This window comes from Delphinus delphis, chromosome 7 (assembly GCF_949987515.2).
Source record: "Delphinus delphis chromosome 7, mDelDel1.2, whole genome shotgun sequence".
Taxonomy (NCBI): Eukaryota; Metazoa; Chordata; class Mammalia; order Artiodactyla; family Delphinidae; genus Delphinus; species Delphinus delphis.
This window is the reverse complement of record NC_082689.1, coordinates 6735360-6757903: the sequence shown is the minus strand read 5'-3', so window position 1 is coordinate 6757903 and position 22544 is coordinate 6735360. Positions and strand designations below refer to the sequence as shown.

Genomic DNA, 22544 nt, shown 5'->3' with positions numbered 1-22544 from the left:
CCTGTGCTCCGCAACAGGAAAGGCCACAGCAGTGAGAGGTCTGCATACCGCGAAAAAAAAAATAATAAAAAATAAAAATGGTAGGAGGGGAGACGCAGGCCGGCATTGCCTAGGGTGTGACACGCCCTAGGTGGCACATGGGCTGGGCCTAGTCCTCCTGCACTCTGCCGGTGTCCAACCTTGGCCTTGTGGGGACAGGCTGGTCCAGGAGGCACCAGTCCCAGGGCTGCCTACTGGGAGCTGTTGTAAAACTTCTTTGTCCCACATCCTCAAATGTGCAAGATGATGCTTGAAGTGATGTCAACCATCAGTGAAGCAAAAGACCCCACTTTGGAAGGCACAGGTCAGGCTCCTCTTTACAGCAGATCGAGAGCCACATTTTGAATAGTTAATGACCTCCAGGCAAGAGGCAAGAGATCATCTTCTACTTAGGTTGAGAGAGACTGAGATGTTGGCTTTCACCCAGGGAACATTATGTGGGGTTGGTCATGAAACTTGTTCCTTGCAGACAGCTCCTTGAAAGGGAAGAAGAAATTGCTAAACTATAAGCAGAGAAAACAATACCTGTCTATGTTTAGTGTATCTGGAATCCTTTGTCTCTAGGTATAAGAGATCTCTCAGGATAATGGTAGTAGAGAGACAAGCGGTGTCCATCAGGTGTACCTACTGAAGTTGAAATTCTTAAAGCACTCATCATTATGTGAACACCACAAAGCTCGTGATTCTTAAAGAGCAGAATTAAAAAAAAAAAAAAAAGGATGCTTCGTAGAGGCCATGAATAAGGAAATACACAAGCACAAACAGAAAGCAATCTTCTGATTGTTCTTTAAGCCCCAAGGAAGACCTTGCTAAAGTACCAGAGCTTCAAGACCAGAGAAGCAGTGCAGAGGGCAAAACCAAATGAAAGAATGCCTGCCTGCCCTCTCGAGTTACATAATGGAACCGGGAGAAGAGCTTGGCTGCTGACCATTTCCAAAGAAATGAACACAAAATTGCAGAGAAGTTCAAGGAAGCACAAATCAAAAGGAAGACACAAAGAAAAGAATCATTACTTTTGAGCCACGCTACCTCACCACACAGTGTGAAGCTACCTCTGTGCATGACGTCAATGATAAACTTAAATAGGAAACTGTAAATAAATATTTTATGCCTCAAAATACTGAGGATAAATCCCACTAGCTAGAGAAGTGCCTGAAATCTGACAATGGCTGAGCAAAATTGAAGAAATGTCTGCAGCCAGCATGGAGGAAAGCAGAGACACACTCCCGAGGCGGAAGCCAAACTGACATGGAGCGCAGGGGCACTTTCTAAGGCTGGAGAGAGACAGGGCAACATCAGAAGAAAAGGCTACCACAAATGGAAGCATAAATGGAAGGAAAAAACCAAGAACTACAGTGGAAAAGGCAAAGAGAAAAAAATAAACGAACAACATCATAACTATTTATTAGACCTGTTCGCAAGTTTCTATGAGAATCTAATAAAAGGCTTCAACTTCATCTTTTAGAGAGAATGAAATAAAGTTAAAATAATTGTTTGAAAGGGCTGGGGGTGCCCTAGAGGGTAAGGTTCACTACTACAGGACCCTGCGACTGTAAGACAGCAGAGTGAAGGAAGGCAACAAGGTAATAAGAATCAGCAACGAAGGATGGAAACATGGAGAGCAGAGTTAGACGAGAGGAGGATAAGAAGTGCTTCACTCCATCTGCCTGGAATGTGCCCAGACAAGCTAGTAGCTTGGCAAATATGGCACAAGCATTTGAGAGATGCTTCTATGGCTTCCTCAACCCAGAACTGGATAAACCCAGTTCTAGAAATAAAAGAAATGGAAGGTTAAGGACCACAAAGAGTGAAACAAAACTGTCTTTTTCCAAAAATGTCTACAACATAAGAGGGTTTAGCAAGATGGTTGATTATAAAATCAATGTACTAAAGATAACTGTACTTCAATACACCAGCCACAAATAGTCCAAAAAATACAGTATAGACATAGCCCCACAGAACACCTCCCTGATCAACATTTTCCCACTAGAACAGTTAGATTTTAAATACCCAAACTTTACAAAACATACGTTATCTCTCAGTGCATTCTAAGTACAACTGATAGAGCATCAGAAACACAGGTAGATGTTCTGAAAGGCAAAGTGAATGTCAACAAAGGCAACACAGCACCTTCAATACTGCTGGCACTCAGAGAAGCCATGTTATTACATGTGGAGCAATTTTTCATTCACAATAATATTAACTGTTTGACACTCTTTTTTTTTTTTTTTTTTTTTTTTTTTTTGCGGTATGCGGGCCTCTCACTGCTGTGGCCTCTCCCGTTGCGGAGCACAGGCTCCGGACGCACAGGCTCAGCGGCCATGGCTCACGGGCCCAGCCGCTCCGCGGCATGTGGGATCTTCCCGGACCGGGGCACGAACCCGTGTCCCTTGCATCGGCAGGCAGACTCTCAACCACTGCGCCACCAGGGAAGCCCCGGTTTGACACTCTTGAAGATAGGTTTTAAGCATTCTGCATCCTAACATGATGGGTTGGAATTTACCAGTGTTTTAGTTACATTTTAGAAAACTGGTTGAGAGTTTGGTGCTGGTGTGTAATAGATTATAATTTTTCCCACTGCAAATAACTGGAAGTGGATTCCCAATTAGTGCTTTCTCTTCTAGAGAAAATTATGAAACTTTTTCAGAAGACATTAAAGAAGCTCTAAAAACCAAAAAGATGTATCTTGTTTACACATGTAGATACAAAATGCCACTACTTTTATGTGTGTGTATGTGTGAGAAAATTGACAAGGTGATTCTAGAAATGTTCAGAAAAGCATTAAAATCCAAGACAGGCAAAACACTCCTGAAGAATAATAACACATAGGGAGACTTGCCCTACCAGTTATCATAACACAGTATAAAGCTACAGAAATTAACAATGTGGTATTTGCCTAGGAATAGAAAAAAAGAACAATAACAACAACAACAAAAACAGAATACAGAGCCCCAAAATAGACTCAAATGTAAGAAAACAATTGATATAACAGAACTGGCATTGTAAATTGGTGGGGAAAGAATGGATCATTCAATAAATGGTAATGGGCAACTGGGTACCCAGATGGAAAAACAACATCACAACATTCACAGCAAAGCATTCCAGGAAGACTGAAGTTTCAACTGTAAAAGGCAAAACTATAAGAGTTTTAGAAGACAATATAGGAGGAAAATCTTTGGTTGGTGCCATGAAAGAAAGAAAAGCTGAGGAATGGTTACTGATTAAAGGAGACTTAAGACATATGCTAACTAAACCTAATGCACGATCCTGGGCTTGATACTAGAGTGGGGCAGAAAATGCTCTAAAGGATTTGGACGAGGCCGCTGTGAAATCTGAATATAAAACATATATTAGATAATAAATAATATTATATCAGTGTTAAAGTTCCTGATTTTGACCTATGCTTATGTAAGAGAATGTCCTGGTTCTCAGGAGATAAACACTGAGTTACTTAGGGGTAAAGAGGTCTAATGGCTTCAACTTTATTTCTAGTGGTCAGCACTGATAATGATAATGTTAACTGTGTGTGTGTGCATGCGTCTGTATACAGAGGATGTGCCTGCACAAATGTGGCAAGATGGTTAACAACTGGAGAACCTAGGTGAAGAGTATACAGGAGGTGTTTGTACTATGCTGGTTATTTTTCTGTAAGTGTGAAATTATTTAGAAATAAAAAATTTAAACATCTATCTGTATTAACTTTCGGTGCCTATAAGTTTTCTACAGAGTGAATATATAATAAATGGCAAAAGATTAGCCTCACCAAGATAATGGGACTAGAAAAGGAAAAAGTTGCAAAGATACTTTTAATCTAATTTCTATACTTACTTGAAACTGCCAGTTTCCCAAATGATCTACATCTTTAATATACACATGATAATGGCCTCCGTAGCAACCACCTTTGTGTATAATAACTGAGAAGAGGTCATACATATATTCCAAGTCATCTAATTCACTCTACAAGAAAGAGCACAAACATTGATACAGTTTACATAAAATAAGAAGATACATAACCAAAGGGGGAAAAAAAATGTCAACTATTAAAGTTAGTAAGAAACTTCACTATTATTGTTATTTAGGGTAAATTAAGATAAATTTGAATAATCGGCTTTAAAATTTGAAATTCGTAATTCTTAGACTGAAAATTATCTATCGTTGATCTAATACCAATCACATTATGCCAAATTCTGCCTCTGAGTTAAACATAAAAACATATATCCAGGGACTTCCCTGGTGGTCCAATGGTTAAGAATCCACCTTCCAATGCAGGAGAAGCAGGTTCGATCCCTGGATGGGGAACTAAGATCCCACATGCCACGGGGCAACTAAGCCCGTGCGCCACAACTAGAGAGAAGCCCGCACACCGCAACAAAAGATCCCTCAAGCTGCAACTAAGAACCGACGTAGCCAAATAAATATTAAAAAAAAAATATATATATATATATATATATATATATATATATCCAAACAAGATGTTATTTTTATGTACTTTGGCTAAAATCGTGTAACCCCATGTGATAACAAAACACACAGTACCCTATCAGAGTTTTAGCAAGAAAAAACCATCCTGTATTAAACTATTATGCTGCTTTATAAATGTGCTCTTTAGCAGTTGAATTCGTCCTACATTTTAACTAGAGTGTCATGCACCTCTAAGTCAGAGTTGTATCTACTATCTATCACCCCTCCTGACACTTCAGTCCTCTGCATATAACAGGAGTTTAGCAGTTATGAATACTAGCTGGTTTCCTTTAGAGGCAGTTTAGTGGAATGAACAGGTTCTTCCTTGATTTATCAATTCTATGATCAATCTTTTCTACAAGTAGCGTGCTCTGTAGTTATGGACACCTACACTGGCATTAAAAAAACCTTCTCTAGGTTAAGGGATACTTGGCATATGGATGCTACTTGAGGGAGTGCCAATTATTTAAGAACTTATTTGCTTAAATTGCACTTTTTAAGTAAGCAGCATTTTTTAAATGTCTGGCTTAGGGAAAACACAAGAGAGATGTAAACAAAGATGCAAAATGGTAATTTTTTCATTAATACAGAAATCAGAAAGTAAAATTATTGTGAATTGCTTAGATAAGTGTTGTTTTGCTTTTTTCAGTTTTGTTATTTCAACATATGTCAAAATCATGTGACAAACTACTATTTTTTTTTTTTTGGCTGCACCACACAGCTTGCAGAATCTCAGTTCCCCAACCAGGGATTGAACCCGGGTCATGGCAGTGAAAGCCAGGAATCCTAACCACTAGGTCACCAGGGAACTCCCATGACAAACTACTTTTTATAAAAGGACAAAAATTTTTCTGTGAGATGATGGATGTTAACTAAACTTATTGTGGTAATCGTTTCATAATATATGTAAACCAAGCCCTCATTCTTCATACCTTAAACTTACACAGTGATGTATGTCAATAATTCCTCAATAAAAATGGGAAGAAAAAAAGAGAGTTAACTCAATTATTCTGGAAAGAAAGTTTTTTCCAGGCAGCAAATAGGAGCGGAAGCACTCTGGAAAACCTGTTTATTCTACACGCGCCAGTAACAGGCTCAGGGCCGACACATTAGAAGCTCTGAATGGAGATTAATATAATAACGAAACCAAAAAGCTCAGTAACTAGGCTTGAAGTAGAGAAAGCCCCACCTGAACTTTAGACCATTTAGAAAAGAGATTACTTTTATACATAGAAATTCAACAGCTGGCTAACAAATGTTCTGGACTTAAACATATAAAGAATGATCTGTAGTAAGAAATGCCTCAGTCTCATCACTCTGATCTTGGCATGTATACAGTTACATAGAAAATATTTCTAAATAGCTTATAAAGTAAGTAGATTATGTCATTAATTTGCTTTTAAAACTTTTTCTTTCCCATGTCTTAAGGATTACAAATTCTACAAATTCTACTAGTGACATCCAATTTGTTTACTTTCTAGATGCGCAATTCATTCTTGCATCTAAAGTAAACTAAATCCAAACAGGAATGTACTACTGAATGATAATTGTTCCTAACGCAGGGTCATTTCTAATTCTGTTCTTAAATTTTCATTTCAAAGTTTTTTCAAGGAGAGTTTAGTAAAAAGAACTGGGAACAAATCCATACTTTGGAAATTCAAAAGAACTGTAATAAACTAGTGGTTCTCAGCCGGGAGCAATTTTACCCACCTTCCCTCCCCGCTGGAGACACGGACATTTGGCAAAGTCTGAAGACATTTTTGTGACTACTGGGGGCAGAAGCGGGAGATGCTACCGTCATCTAGTAGGTAGAGGCCAGGGATGCTGCTTAATATCCTACAATACAGGGCACATCCCACCACAACAGAGGATTATCCAACTCTAAATGTTAACAGTGCCAAGGCTGAGAGATTCTGCACTAAGCCAACTGTAAATCAGGTCAATAAAAGATTCAATCTTGAGAGGGTAAAAGAAAGAATTTCAATACAAAATAGTTCAAACCTGTTCACAAAATGGCTTGAGATTGATCCGGAGAGGGAACGTATAACAGCTTGTTTCCTTGTATCGTTCACACTTCACAAAATCAAAATTAAATCTTAATAATGAAAAAGTAAGAAAGGGAGGCAGCTTACGCAATTTGGCCGACTGTCAAAAGAAAAAATTTTTAGTTTTTAAAAGCTGAATCATATAGAAGAATACATAATGTTTCTTAAGATATAAAAAAGTGACCTATGACACAGTTTTAAGAGAAATATGTCCTTAAGTCACATAAACTAATCACCATGGACTCAATATAGCTCTTCATATAAACTCATCTATTTTTATGGGGCTAAAGGTGACATCACTCACTTATACCTACAACTAAATATTCACAACCCATTTGTATATTTTAATGTCACTATCCTAACAAAGCTATCTGATGAGGGTGCTCCCCCTTTAACAGTGCCTTTTTTAAAAAATAATTAATTAATTAATTAGTTTATTTATTTTTGGCTGCATTGGGTCTTCGTTGTTGGGTCTTCGTTGCTGCACGCAGGCTTTCTCTAGTTGCGATGAGTGGGGGCTACTCTTCGTTGTGGAGCGTGGGCTTATGATTGCAGTGGCTCCTCTTGTTGCAGAGCTTGGGCTCTAGGCACACGGGCTTCAGTAGTTGTGGCACGCGGGCTCTAGAGCGCAGGCTCAGTAGTTGTGGCGCACAGGCTTAGTTGCTCCACGGCATGTGGGATCTTCCTGGACCAGGGCTTGAACCCGTGTCCCCTGCATTTGCAGGCGGATTCTCAACCACTGTGCCACCAGGGAAGTCCAAACAGTGCTGCTTCTTTTTTTCTTTAATTTAATTAATTAATTTATTTACTTTTGGCTGTATTGGGTCTTCGATGCTGCACGTGGGCTTTCTCTAGTTGCAGCAAGTGGGGGCTACTCTTCGTTGCGGTGCACGGGCTTCTCACTGCAGTGGCTTCTCTTGCTGCGGAGCACGGGCTCTAGGAGCACCGGCTTCAGTAGTTGTGGCACATGGGCTCAGTAGTTGTGGCTCGCAGGCTCTAGAGCACAGGCTCAGTAGTTGTGCTGCACGGGCTTAGCTGTTCCACGGCATGTGGAATCTTCCCGGCCCAGGGCTCGAACCCGTGTCCCCTGCGTTGTCAGGTGGATTCTTAACCACTGCGCCACCAGGGAAGCCCCTCTAATAGTGCTTCTTTCCTGCCCGAGCCCTGGCCTTTTCACCTTTCACTTTCCCCCTAGGTCGCTGTGTCTACTTTACCTAGCAAACACACAGTTCTTATTTACTGAAGAACCGGAGCTCTTAACCTGTGACCTGGGGACGCGTTTCAATGGATCTGAACTGTTGAAATTATATGAAAATTGTATGTGTATATGTATTTTTCTGGGGAGAAGAGACACAGCTTTCATAGACTTTCAAAAGGACTGTAGCTCTTCAAATGTCGAGATCCATTGACGGGTTTTACAGTTCTTCAAAGCAGATAATAAGATATTTTTTGTTTTAATGCCTTGCTTTAAAACAAAACACTAAACTGAGCTACTTTTTATTTAAAAGGCATCAGCTTTTCCCAAGCCCCTTGCACTAAAGGCATGTGAGGAGGCAAAAAGAATCCTTCCCCATATTTAAAATTATCCATAATCATAAACATCTAACATTCCTAAAAATATATTTTAAACAATTCTACAAACCTAGTGGGTGAAAAGAAAAGTTAGATGAATATACAGCAACCTAACAACATGGCAGATTTTCAAACTAGCTCAAAAAAAAAAAAAATCTAAAAAAAGTGAGTAAATCAACTATAATGTGGCTGAGGAAAGAAAGACTGCTCAGAACAAGATGATCTGCATTAATTTAGGTAATGCAACCAAGCCTAACCTTAGAATGCAATAAATCTAACGCAACTAGAAGGCAATTTTTAAAGTATCAAGATCAAAACATTTCCACTGAAAAAGAATTAAACCAATGACAGAAAAGGTGCATACAAGAATTGCTTTTGTTTAACAAAAGGTTCTTATTTTACTAATGTGCAAATTAAGGTCAACCAAAAACTAAGAATGTGTTTAAGTGTCTTTCCAAGATGCTTCATCCTCTGAATTTTATATTTATTTTATTAGGTTGTAGTTGTAACACTAAAGAGGAAATACAAAATAAATAAGCAAAAAATAAACCTTTCTTTCGTTTTCATAAAGGGGCAAAGGCTAGATGGAAATAAACATTAAACAATATAAAATTCACCCTGGTTTCAAATCCTACTGTGAAAGCTACAGGCATGGGGTTTACTGTTTTCAATTACATTTTCACCTATGATCTCCAGGATCCAAATCAATGTTGTGTGCTATCTAAATCAACCCTCATTTTCTTTGTTGGAAAATTCAATATCGTCAGCTCTAGGAATAGTGCTAACACTTTGTCTTAACAGAGTAACTGCAAAGATACATCTTTAGTGGTATTTCTTTAAGTCAGGGCTCAATAACCACTGGTTCAATTGAGTTCAAGGTTATCACGCTAATGAACAGCCTGTCGTATCATCTGCCAGCAGTGAAAGAGTTCCTACTGCAGATAATAACAGCAGCTGAGTTGATGCCATGTTGCAAAAGAAATCACTTGCTTAAATTTTGTCCTGCTTTTTTCCTGTATTTTGCTCTGTTGTACAAAGAGAAACCCTGGCACGCTCTGTCAAGCCCTGTAATTAACAAGATACGTACTTCCAGCTGGGGGAGGAGGAAAGGCCATATTGGGTTTGCTAGTCAGGGAGGAAATATACACACATCAATACAGTAAAATAACTGCAAATGTGAAAATAAAGAAAGCCATTTGTGCAGTGGTAGATCAAGAAAAGGAAAGCTCAACAAGCTTCCTGGCTGGCAGAAATAAAAATATATTGCCTTCTTCATAATGGTAACTTGCAAAAAAAAAAGGTTTATTTAAGAAACACTGAGGTACAGATAATTTTTTCCTGTGAGAAAAAGAAGCTGAGAGAACTGCTGGGTTGAAAGCTTAAAAAAAATTCTTTACTGTAAAAAATTAAAATACATACACACACACACACACAGACACACACATATAATATAAATGTCTTTTCAATCCTTAGTACTAATTAAGAGCTTCATGTATATCTTCAAGACACTTCCTACAAGTTGACTTCCCTCGACGGACCCTCCTGCTACCAAACACTGCGCAGGCACCCTTAGAAAAGGCAGGGATCTATCTTTACCTTTGCTGCTTTCACCAGCCTGTCACAAGTCCCACAGTGGTACAAGTTGTCGTAGTCAAAAACTTCCTCTTCCACATACATGTTCCAGAGTGCATCTTCCAAACCTGATACATTTCTGACCGCTACTGTGAGATCTAAGAAGTCTTCCTGAAATACACATGAATATAACATTGAAAAAACAATTCCACAGAGGCTCACAAACACATCACCAATTCATACATACACTGGGAAGAAACAGATTTTTTTTTTCTAAAACACATATATTTTTTCTATATATGAAGGTATAGATCTCCTGATTAGATACTGTGAAATTCATAACAATAAATTATTCTTTCTAAACCAAACTATAACTTAGCTTAAAATATATCAGGAACCAGTTTACGAGTTCACTATAGATACAACGAAACCTATTTTATCAGGAAATAAGACAAACCATTTAAAACACGAATTGAGAAGAGTATATGTACAGGGTTATTAGTGCTGTCTTAGTCTCTAGGCTGGCATGGCAAGGCCAGGGTTGGACTCTCTAATGTAAACTCTTCTTCCTCCCCTTCTGCTAGGGCTGGTTTAAGAAAAAAATTATTTTGAGCCAGGATACAAAGGTATTTTTACGAAAATTAAGAGTGCATTTTGCAAAATGCGAGTCTACCAATTCTACTAGAAGTACATTTGAATTATATTTCTAGTAATAAACAGTTACAATTTGACAAGTTTAAATAAAGCACATTTATAATTTTGTGTGCATGTCTGAGCAACAGCATTACCTTAAGGGATTATGGGGATTATAAAATAATAGCACTAATTAATTAGTTCAAGGTGGAAACCTAAAGCAATAACATTCATATATGATCTATAATATAAATATGTGAAAAGTTAATGTCTGTAGTTTATAACATGCCTTCATATATGTTATGTTTTGAAATGACTTTGTGAATCATTACATTATACTGGTCAATCATACAGTAATCCAAAGACATACAACATCTTAATATTTCCAAACCAGGCTGGCCAAACCTTCTATTAGCACAGGCAATAAGGGCCAAAAAGTCTTTTTTATGCCCAACACTTTCATAAAAAATAGAAATATATATATACATATATATTCTAAAACAGCAATTAATGCAACATTTAGAAAATGGCATTTAATTATTTTACTCATATAGTCAAATACAGAAACTTTCTATAACTCTTGCCATAAAATAATATTTTTATTAAAGGACAACTGTTCGGTGATGAAATCATTTGCTATATAAGATTTGTAGTGCAAGTAGTGATTATTATATTTATATGAGCAAATTTCCAATTAGATGAAATAGGCAATCTCTGTTATGACAAAGAATGGAAGGTTACACTAGTTTAAACAGGATTATAATAGCTTTATATAAATAATATTTAAACCTAAGCACACACATACAAATGAACTTTCTGAGGAGTATCAATAAACTAAATCCAATATTTAATTACAGATTTGTCAATTTAAACATTCCTCAGTATTCTCCACTTTTATTACTTCTCTAAGTAACTTTCTTTATAATATTCCAACCACCAACCATGATGATATTGGCTTTTCTCATAAGGTCACTGGTCCCTACTTGTAAACACCCCCCAAATCTACTTTCTAAATATTAGAGTACTAAATAAAAGATTAAAGCTACATCTTAAGATATCTACTTCTTTCAGTTTACATGGAAAAATCTGGATTATAAACTTATAATCTGGGTGTAGCTAGAGTACAAGAAAAAAACTGATAAAGTTATTTCTAGTAATAAACACATTAATCCTCATGTGCTATAGATCAGATTTAATTGCATGAATTATAATTTATGATTTAACTTATTACTAAAATACTCTTGCATATTCACCTGCTTTTCACTGACATTCTTACATTCTTTACAAACAATCTGGTTAACAATGGTTCCGTGATATAGACGATTGATGAGGTCATGGCCGGAGGTCCCAACTAAAGAAGTTTCCAAAGCACTAAAGAGAATTCGATTCAGTTCCTGTACATCATGTTGCCTCATTTCCTATAAAACAGGTAACTTTTAAATGTAATTTTGTGCTTCAGATTTTTAAAAACAGATTTGTAAAGTGATATTAGTTTAAAAACACAAGACTTATCTAGAAATCCAAAGGTAAGCCTCCATCAAAGGTAAGGATGACTATGCTAAACAAGCTGAGAGCAGGGTAAGAGATCACCACCTATTTTTACTTTTACTACAAAATGAAAATATAAACAGACGGTGTTCAGTGTGTACATATAACTCAATTCACTTGAAAACAGGGAAGTGCATTTATTTTGTGCGACACCATACGCATGGCCGTGCCACAGAGGGGAGCGGGGAGGAAGGAACACACAGGCACAGAGCAGTCTCTAAGAGCCGACAGTGTGTGCACAGCAGAATCTCAGCTCAGAGGGACTGATAAACACTCTGAATTATCAGCATTTGAAAAGAACTAGAATTTACTGCTTTGATATATAGACCAACTAAAGGAAGACTAACACAGTGCTACTGAGAAAAATTCTGACGGAACCTGCTTCAATCTATGAATCATGCAACTGTATGTGAATAGGCTGAACTACTCCCAAAGAACCACTTATAAACCCAAAGCCAAGGGGCACACCAACACTTAGAAGTGGAGAAAACAAGAAAGAACCAGCACAGGAACCCGAGGAAGAGCCGGGAAGGGGAGAACCAGGAGAGCGAGGTCACGGGAACAGCGGAGGGGTGGTGGGCGCTACTACTGAGGGCTGTGGAGAGACGAGCAGTGTCTCCTGGACCTGGCATGAGGGTGCCAGGAGGGACTTGGACAAGCAGGTAGGAAGCGGGCAGAGAGCAAATGGAAGGCACAGAAGTAGAGGCAGTGAGGGACGATGACTTTGAAGATAAGTGTCTTGTGAAGAGAAGCTGATAAAGTAGATGGAAGCTGGAGTAACATGTGGGACTCGGGATCTTTTTCTTAGTCTTTAACACACAAGACACTAGATGATATAAATTTCTCCAATACCACTGGTTCTGATGGGACAGAAAACTTGTGGAAGTTTCAAGATCTGTTTCTGAACAATCCTAAATTCGGCAAAGGTGCCTCAGAGACCCTCTCTACCACTGCAGGTCCAGTCCTAGAGGGTTTACTACATGATTTTATTTAGAAATCAATCAATCAATCAATAAAGTTTTCAGTTTTCTAAGAAGTATGAAGCCAGCAATTGAGAGGAAGCTCATTATCAAAAACAAAGGGAAATCCATCAACTGATGACTAGGTTAAAAAGAAACACAAACCACCGTGGCATACCCATCCAACAGAAGACTATCTGGCAATAAAAAGGAATGAAGTGCTGATACATACTACGACATGAATGAACTTTGAAAACATTACTTTAAGTGAAAGAAGCTAGTTACAAAAGTCCACATATTACACAATACCATTTTTGTGCAGTGTCCAGAATAGGCAAATCCACAGAGAGAGAGATTAGTGGTGGCCAGGGACTCGGGAAAGGGCATGCAGGGCGTGGGTGACTGGTAATAGGTATGGGGCTTCTTTTTGGGGTGGTGAAAATGTTCTAAAATTGACTGTAGTGATGCTTGTACAACTCTGTGAATATACTAAAAAAACCCACTGAATTGTACCCTTTAAAAGAGGGAAGCTTAGGGCATAAGAATTATATCTCAGTAAAGCAGGTTTTTTTAAAACAAGGAAAGAAAAAGGGAATTAGCCCTAAGCACCTGCCCTACACCAGAAACTCAACACACACTCTTTAGGGAATGTATTACACCCCATTGTACTGTCAAGCCCAAGCCCCACCTCTCTAACCACATGGCATCATCTAGTTAATGAGTGTTTCTGGTTAAAAGACAAGAGTTTATAGTTTATGTTTGAAGGCAACATACCCTTATTCTGATCACTGTCTCTTTAAATTCTGTGACAGTCTCCCATACCTTCATCTCTGCATCTATTCCATAAAAGAATACATCTATTCCATAAAAAACCGCAGACCTAGTTTTGATTTTATACAGCTAACAGCTCATCAATATCGACAACACACATCTTAGTGCTGACAAATGTTTAGTGTTTGTATATAGTGAAATACTTTTTAGGAACTGAAACAAAAAAAGAGGAAGTCCACACACAGTAGGATACAGGAAGCAAATGAAGACAGTCAGGAGACAGGCAGGACAGTGAAAATGAAAAGACCTGCCGAGAATGGTTTCACTGTTTTGCTTGAAGCAAATGTTCAAATTGGAACACCAAGATTCAAGCACACAAGCACGCCAAAAAGGCAGACAACTACTGCCAGTCAGCTTTTTTAGTTGATAAGCAGTTTGCTATAAAAATGGCAATTTCCATTAATGTAACAGGTGGTATATCTCAACTAGACTACACAAATGGTAGAAATTATAAAAACCAGCTCTTATACTTCTTCTCCCTGTATCTTCAACCCTCTTCCCCCAACCCCAAATCACGCTCATTCATAAAATCCTGGATACAGCCAAGTGTCTAAAAATGTTTTACTGGTTTGTAATTATCTAATATTAGAAGTAAATATTTAAACAATATCTTGAGACCGTAAGACAAAATTAAAGGAGAAGTTAGATAACATTATGAAGCCAGCGTTCAGTCTTTACTGCTGGTAACTTTTCCCTGGAGAAGCTGACCTTCGTACCTCATCACTGGTCCACCCAAAGCTGTCAGTGAGGTCTGTGGTGGACGCAGCTTCCTGGTCTAAGAGCAGAAGCTGTGCAAACAACCGCTGTAACTGCAAAGGTATGATTCGGACCTGAATGAGAAAAAAATGCATTTCTAAATATCTTTTAAATGTTGGCTGGGCCTTTTTAAAAGAACTGCATACTAATTTTCTCCTACCTCCTAGTTCATTTAATTCACTCAGGAGAAAATTTATAAATATTGTGAAGGGTGAATGAAGATTCATTTTTCTTTGAAAATTTTAATTCAATACAATTCTTAGCTATATTGACATAACAGATCAGTATTAAAACCCAAACAGGCCCTAATAAACCACCCAATTAATTAGAGAATGACAGTAATTCAAGTCTCTAATAGTTCATCCTTTCTCCAAAATACCTCAGTTACAGACATACTCCCTATGAGGAATTTTCCAGTCACAAGTATCTCACAGGGCTGGCTGCACCCTCCATTGCTTTCTTCCTGCTGGCGCCACGCCCATTCCTGCCTGTGTGCTGTGGGCCAGGGCCCTGAGAAGGCTGCCTGGAGCCTGATCTGAAGACTGGACTTAAATATCTAAAGTAAGAACAAGCCTTTAGAAAACTTTATGGCAATTTTGCATTGCCACAGCATTTTTATTATATCCAATGAAAGTCTGATCTGCAACAGACTGTGCATAAAAATAACGGGCTCTTTGCCACACAGGGAGTTTGAGAAGCGCTGGGCTGGATCATGAAAGACTCTTATTAAGAAGTACAGGGCTGGACTTCCCTGGTGGCGCAGTGGTTAAGAATCTGCCTGCCAATTCAGGGGACACGGGTTCAAGCCCTGGTCTGGGAAGATCCCACATGCCGCATAGCAGCTAAGCCCGTGCACCACAACTACTGAGCCTGCACTCTAGAGACCATGAGCCACAACTACTGAACCTGTGTGCTGCAACTACTGAAGCTGGCACACCTACACGCCTAGAGCCCATGCTCCGCAACAAGAGCAGCCACCGCAATGAAAAGCCTTCGCACTGCAACAAAGAGTAGCCCCCACTCGCAGCAACTAGAGATAAACCCTGCACGCAGCAACAAAGACCCAACTCAGACATACATAAATAAATAAATAAATTTATTAAAAAAAAAAGAATCTGCCTGCCAATGCAGGGGACACGGGTTCAAGCCCTGGTCCGGGAGGATCTCCCATGCCGCAGAGCAACTAAGCCATGCACCACAACTGCTGAGCCAGCGCTCTAGAGCCCACGAGCCACACCTACTGAGCCCATGTGCCACAACTACTGAAGCCCACGTGCCTAGAGTCTGTGCTCTGCAACAAGAGAAGCCACCACAATGAGAAGCCTGTGCTCAGCAACAAAGACCCAAGGCAGCCAAAAATAAATAAATGAATAAATAAATTTATTAAAAAAAAAAAAGTACAGGGTTTCCCTGGTGGCACAGTGGTTGAGAATCTGCCTGCCAGTGCAGGGGACACGGGTTCGATCCCTGGTCCGGGAAGATCCCACATGCTGTGGAGCAGCTAAGCCCGTGCGCCACAACTACTGAGCCTGTGCTCTAGAGCCTGTGAGCCACAACTACTGAGCCCACGAGCCACAACTACTGAAGCCCGCACACCTAGAGCCTGTGCTCTACAACAAGAGAAGCCACAATGAGAAGCCTGCGCACCGCAACAAGGAGCAGCCCCCGCTCGTCGCAACTAGAGAAAGCCCGCGTGCAGCAACAAAGACCCAACGTAGCCAAAAGTAAATAAATAAATGTATTAAAAAATGTATTAAAAAAAAGAAGTACAGATTTTATGGGACTTTCCTGGAGGTCCTGTGGTTAAGACTCAGCGCTTCCACTGCTGGGGGGCGTGAGTTTGACCCCTAGTCGGGGAACTGAGATCCTGCACGCCGCACGGCATGGCCAAAAAAAAAAAAAAAGTACAGATTTTAGTCTGAGGGTGATAAAGTTCTGAATGATGTTTAAGCAAGGGAGAAACGTGATTAGATACGCACTTACAGTAAACCAATCCCTCACTCAGTTTACTTCCAGAATACCAAACTGAAAGAAGACTGGCCCCTTATTTTTTGTTGTTGCTACAAGTAAGTGCATTAAGCGGACTTTCTGGCGCGATAGTGCGGACAACTCGTGAGTATCTCCTTAATGCAGAGAGAGGTATGTCTAAAAAGCAGCAGCAGCATTGCATCTGCATAAGTAATTCTCTGTTGGAAGGGCAGTTCCCTTAACAGTAAGGTACAGGCCAAGACACTTTCTGAAAATAAAGATCATATTTGGTAATTAATAAAATTATTGATTCCTACGAATAAGCAACTTAATTCTTTCCTTAAAACATTTCCTCAGTACTCCAAAAAACCCCTGTGAATCAAAGATTTTAATACCTTTGCGTCAGGTTTATCCTTATCCTCTAACGAACCAAGCTCTTCCGGGCCAAGAGAAAATAAAGCTTCTAAACAAAAAAGTAGAATCACAGATGTAAATGACATTATCTCATTTTTGAAAATTGTTTTAGAAAGCCAAGGCCACCAGTAAGTAGAAATCAGTTAAAGATTCAGAAATATGACTTGACAATATTTACACCCTCAGCCTACCCATCTTGCTTTCTGGTAATGTTATTTTTAACCACTGACCCTATTAGAAAGTGGGAAGCTAAGGTTTCAATAAGGGAGAGCTGTAAAAGGAAAATTATACATATAAAAACCATAACATCAGAAATCTTTGGTGGTTTCCTATTGCCTACGGCAGTGGGTCCCAAAAGCCACATGAGGAACACTAGGAAATACACAATATAGAATAGTGTCACGTGTGTTTGTTCACAAGCCACACGTGAGACTTCCAACCATTCTTTCACAAGAAGGAGCACCTTTAACTCTGAGATAACGCCCTTCCCATTTTGGTATGAAAATATCTTTTCTGCATTGAGGGTAATAACAGATGGTGGTGACCTTACCTGGAAAAAGACGTTGGCAACCCAGTGCCGGTCTCCGGAATTTGTTTATAATTCAATGTCTGGGTACGCCACCCAGTGGGGCGTATCTGAATCTTTTGGGAAGTCTGTATTCAAACAGATAGGAACACCTACTAGGAGACTCTGATATACTCCGGGGAGAGGAGGGATGGGACGGGTGTTGCCTTGCACTGAAAACCACTGCTGCCTTAGTGATTACTGTTATGTAATATTCCTCCTGAGCTCCCGGCAGGAACTGGGAAAAACACTACATGCAGGTTACAAACGTAAAGGCTAAAGCACAAAAACCATACAAAGACTTCCGCAATCGTCTCCCACTCCTCCCAGCTGCACTGATCTGGGAGTACAGTGGAACCGAATCTAGTCCTATTCCTTAAAACATGATTCCAAAAAGTTCCCAAAATTTCCCCTCAGTTCTCCGCCAGTCCTTACCCTTTCCAAAGTGTACGCCTTCTTCAATAAGCTTCAGGATCTGCGCTACGCCTTACTAGGAGTGTGCGAGTCACACTAAGGTGTCAGCCCATGGGCTTGGCCGGCCACCCACTTTGCCCGGGGGCCCGGGGCTCTGAGCCCTTTCTTCTTAGCGGCGCTCTCCTGACCTGCCTGCCGTCCCCAACAGTCGCCTTCCTCACCCTCTTCTTAAGGCTACTTTTCTACTTTAAGTTGCCCTTGAACTTCAATTATACTAAAACTTGGGAAAAACTTAACCTCCCTAGGAACCCGCTTATTCATGCTCCAAATTTCTAACGGTGGAACTACTGAAGGCACTGGGGGGATATTTTTATGGAGTGGATGGAGTCACAGACAAGAGGCAACACTCAAATCCACATGCACTTCGACCCATTAGAATGGCCCTGGGAAGGGGATAACGGTAATTATACACTAAATCTCTGGAGGCAGGAAGTCTCTGTAAGCTTAGAAGCAACAGAAAATGTCACAAAACTTTGCTAAATTTGGTAGTGGTGGGAAGGGGGATGAGATACTGGATACAGGATGAGCCAGGTTGTCTGTCCTCAGAATATGGAGACATAGTGGGGAGCTGAGCTACAGTCATGGAGCTTCGTAGCTGGGGGCCCCCAATCAGGGCCATGTGAAGGCAGAGGAATCTTCACACTGAAATCAAGGGAACACAGAGACTAAGACCCTTGTGGAGGAAGCTAGTTTGCAGAGGAGGAATGGGACAAACATGTAGAGAAAAATAGGGTCAAGAAATCAAGGGTCCAAGGAGGTCAGGGTGGCTTCCTGTAGGCGGTTTCTAGGAGATTCCCCTATATTCTTACAGTAAACCTCCCTTTTAATTGAGCTACTTTGAGTGGGTTTCTGTTCCTTATACACAGTCCCTTATCTAACACCTTGGATCTCTGGAATTCAGAATTTCCAGATTTTAGAAAGGTAATATGAAGAAAGGGTCCAATATGTTAACATTACATCCCCAGCAGAGTCTGGGACAAACAATATCTATTAGTCAAGGACTTAATATTCCTGTGACAAATGTATGACTGCTCACCCAAGTGAGATAATTAAGACTATAAACAGTCTCACAGCAGGTCAGGCTCTCAGGCCAAACAAGTTCAGATTATTAGGTCAGGCTGTCAGAGTTTTCCAGATTTCAGAACTTCAGATAAACGATTGTGGACTGTATGAATAATGTGACAACCCCTCCCCACTCCAAAAGGAAGCATATAACTGTACTGAGTAACTCTGGTTTACGTGTTTATTACTTTGAGAAACTCAAAAATACAAATGGTGTACAATAATGAAGGCTGGCACTCATGACAAAATTGTCTATGTTGTACTTTAAATGATAGGAATTAGAAAAGAAATACATTGCCTTATTTTTTTTATCTTGTTACTGAACATCATTGTGATCACACAGAAAATATTCATAATTTAAGCTTCACATTCCTCTGCAGAATTACCAATTTGTGTCCCTCATTAGCAACAATTAACACACACTGTCGAATACACTTGTGATTCTGCATAACTAATTACAAGTGGATACGAGGATACGTATTACCAGCCAAGTGCATGTAACATAGCATACCTCTGAATTCAGGTGTGAAATGAAGAGTCTGAAGGAGGGAATTGAGGTAACAGGTTCCACCCTGATTTCTGATTCCACTTAAATTGGTGAATTCTCTAGGCGCAGGTGGCTCCAAAGCTTTGGTCTTTAATTTCTTCCCTTTTCCATAATGATCATTTGACACACTGGAATAATCCTCTTCAAACAGGTCACCAAACATTGTGAAACTAAACACTACCCTTAAAAATATATAACATGTTATATAAACGTTTTTATTTTTAAAACAAAACTTCCCCACATCTCCCTTTTATACTTGGGAGTCTCCATTTTAAGTCACTCTTTAGAAAGTACAGACAGTAGTTCGGGCTTTGGAGGCAGCAAGACCTGAATTTTTTCATCCCTGCTCCACACTACCTGTGCGACCGTGGGCAGGTTACTTAACCCACGTTCTTATAAGTAAAATGCGATACCAACTGTCACGCAGGGTCATTTAAACAATCAAATAACATAATGAAAGAAAGGCATTTAGGGTACAGGGTTTAGCCCACAATAAATGACAGCTGTTTTTAAAAAGGCATATTGGTATCACTAGTGAAAAAAGAAAGAAAACCCATCAATACACCTAATCTGCTGAGGAGGTAGAGCCAAAGCTAGATTCTGAGCGTTGACAATGGCCTAGGGACCATGAATCACTTCCTAAAATCTCTGCTTCTCAAACTCCTTGCACCAGATCATGACACTTAAATAAGTTAAACGGAACAAATTAATCTTTATAGTAGTTTAGTACATGGCCCCGAAGCCGGACAGCCGGGTGGAGATTCACTGGGGAAAAAACACTGCCATTTAAATAATGGAGCCTCGAGGGCTTTACAACATGTATCCATCCGGTGATCCCAACATTAGCTCCTGGGGTCTAAAGTATCCGCTCAAGGTCTCATATCGAGTGTGGAGGAGGGTCACCTGGAGACGAGAAAGGCCAAGCGCCTAGCACAGTTCCTAAGGGATAGGAAACGCTGAAACGCAATTATTTGCCTTTTCAACCCGTTCCTCAGAAGAAAAGCACAAAAAATGGAACTTGAAAGTGTGGCCTCGCACGCGTGGTCTAGATTCCGGTCTCCTCCGCTCCACGTTCAGACTAGGCCCTCAAGCCCTCCAAGCCACCGGGCCCAGGGGCGCGAGGAGGCAGAGGTCCCCGAGGCGGGGGACCGCAGCCCCACACCAGGAGGACGCCGCAACCCGGGGCCGGCCCGGGCAGCCTCTCGCCTCGGCCCCTCTCATCCCTCCCGAAATCCCCGGTCGCAGGCCCCACTTACTGCCTAAAGCCCAGACCCCCGCCCCGGCCAAAACTCGAAGCGAAAGAACGCGCCGCTACCGGGGACCGCCATATTGACGTCAGCAGCCATATTGACGTCAGCAGCCATCCCGCGGCACCGCGCGTGAGCGATTTATGGAACGCACGGACTACGTCTCCCAGGATGCCCGGCGGGGTAGCGCCGGCCCGCGGCGCGGGGCTTTATGGGCAATGTAGTTCTTTGGGCCTGAGAATGCGGGAGTCGTGTTGGGTGGACAGTGCTCGCTTCCTTGTCTGCTGGCGGGTTCGCGAGTCCGCTCGGTGAGCCGACCACTCATTCGTTCACTTTTTAAAGTTTATTTTTTTTATAGTGTTTATTTATTTTTACTTGTTGACAGTTTTGATTTATTTATGGCTGTGTTGGGTCTTCCTTTCTGTGCGAGGGCCTTCTCTAGTTGTGGCAAGCGGGGGCCACTCTTCATCGCGATGCGCGGGCCTCTCACTATCACCGTCTCTCTCGTTGCGGAGCACAGGCTCCAGACGCGCAGGCTCAGTAAGTGTGGCTCACGGGCCCAGTCGCTCCGCGGCATGTGGGATCCTCCCAGACCAGGGCGCGAACCCGTGTCTCGTATTCTCAACCACTGCGCCACCAGGGAAGCCCTTAAAGTTTATTTTTATTTCTGTTCGCAACTCATGTTAGTTGCAGTAGAGAGTACAAAGATCGCTTGTCATTTGGCCCGGCTAATGCCAAGTTACTTAAACCTTGGAAACATTTGTGTAGGGCTTCAAGAGTGCCGTGCACTTACAGAGACATTTTACAGGTGTATCTCGAGTGAAAAATGTTCCAAGTAACTCTGATCCTTTATAACATCCTCGGTGTTTACTTTGTCTGCGCCAACTCTCATACACAAGAGTACGCCAAAAATACTTCAAAATCTCCTCTCTTGCCCTCTTGAGCACCTTTGGTGGACACTTTCAATAGCCTATATAGGCTCTTCTGGCCGTCTCTCCTGTCGAATGAGGGCGACGGGAAGATAATCATTTTGACTTCAGCTAAAGATCTGAGAGATTGAGACCAGCAATAGTGATAGACGAAGCCACAAGGCAGGAGTCAAAGTGAATGCCAGCCTAAGGGATTTGTATTTGGAACATAGCGACATTCCTGTGGCTGCAAATGTTCAGGAAGTGTCGGTAGGGAAAGAACTGGAGGCAGGGGACCAGCTGGAAGGTTGAAGGTCTAGACCAGGAAACCACAGCGGGAATCGCATCTTCTCAGTTCTTATCAGTCTTCCGTCGGCCACCTTGCCCCCTTGGCAGCCTCCTCTTCATGATTCTCGTCCCTGGCGCCAAGGCACTCTCTCCTTTTGCTTCTCTTTCTGCCTTTTGACTGCTTCTTCGCCCGCTGTGCTTCATTCCCCTCTTCCTAACAGTGGATATTCCTCAAAGTTCCATTCCCTGGCCAAGAATTAGCACTGGAAGGTTGGCTTCTGGGGACGCAGGCTCACCCTTGTACCCAGCTGTATCCCGACCATCTCAACAGTGCCTGGCTCATTACAGGATCTTAATAAATATGTGTTAAATGAATGAAAGGTCTGTTAACACCACCATCCTTCCCCTCATGCAGCATCAAAGTCTCGGAGCTGTCTTTGAAACTTCATCTTTTCTCCATGAATCCAATCATTTGTAACTCAAAGTATCGCCTGGACAATGCTTCTTCTGTTTCCATGGCTCCCTCTCTGCTTTCCATGGCTCCCTCTCTGCCTGTCAGACCCTCATTAAGTCTCACCCACGTTAGAATTACAACATTTTAGGTGGACTGCCGCCTTCTCCATCCCATCACGCATGTCACTACCAGATCCATCTG

At 41.0% G+C, this 22544-nt stretch overlaps 1 protein-coding gene across 7 annotated transcripts in view; it reads right to left on the bottom strand.

Moving 5' to 3' along the window:
- Positions 1-20778, bottom strand: part of USP40 (ubiquitin specific peptidase 40) — a 90084-nt gene extending 69306 nt beyond the window's left edge. For 2 of the 7 annotated variants that reach the window (XM_060015896.1, XM_069540827.1), the window contains exons 1-8: positions 20703-20778; positions 19411-19628; positions 16780-16847; positions 14377-14490; positions 11576-11740; positions 9714-9860; positions 6502-6645; positions 3868-3996 (exon numbers count right to left, since the gene is read on the bottom strand). In XM_060015896.1, the coding sequence (XP_059871879.1) occupies positions 3868-3996; positions 6502-6645; positions 9714-9860; positions 11576-11740; positions 14377-14490; positions 16780-16847; positions 19411-19609 (966 nt within the window). In that variant the 5' untranslated portion in view covers positions 19610-19628; positions 20703-20778. Of the gene's footprint in view, positions 1-3867; positions 3997-6501; positions 6646-9713; positions 9861-11575; positions 11741-14376; positions 14491-16779; positions 16848-19410; positions 19690-20702 lie in introns of those variants that run through there. The other 5 variants (XM_069540828.1, XM_069540829.1, XM_060015897.2 and 2 more) reach the window with 5 other exon arrangements.
- Positions 20779-22544: the final 1766 nt, after the last annotated feature.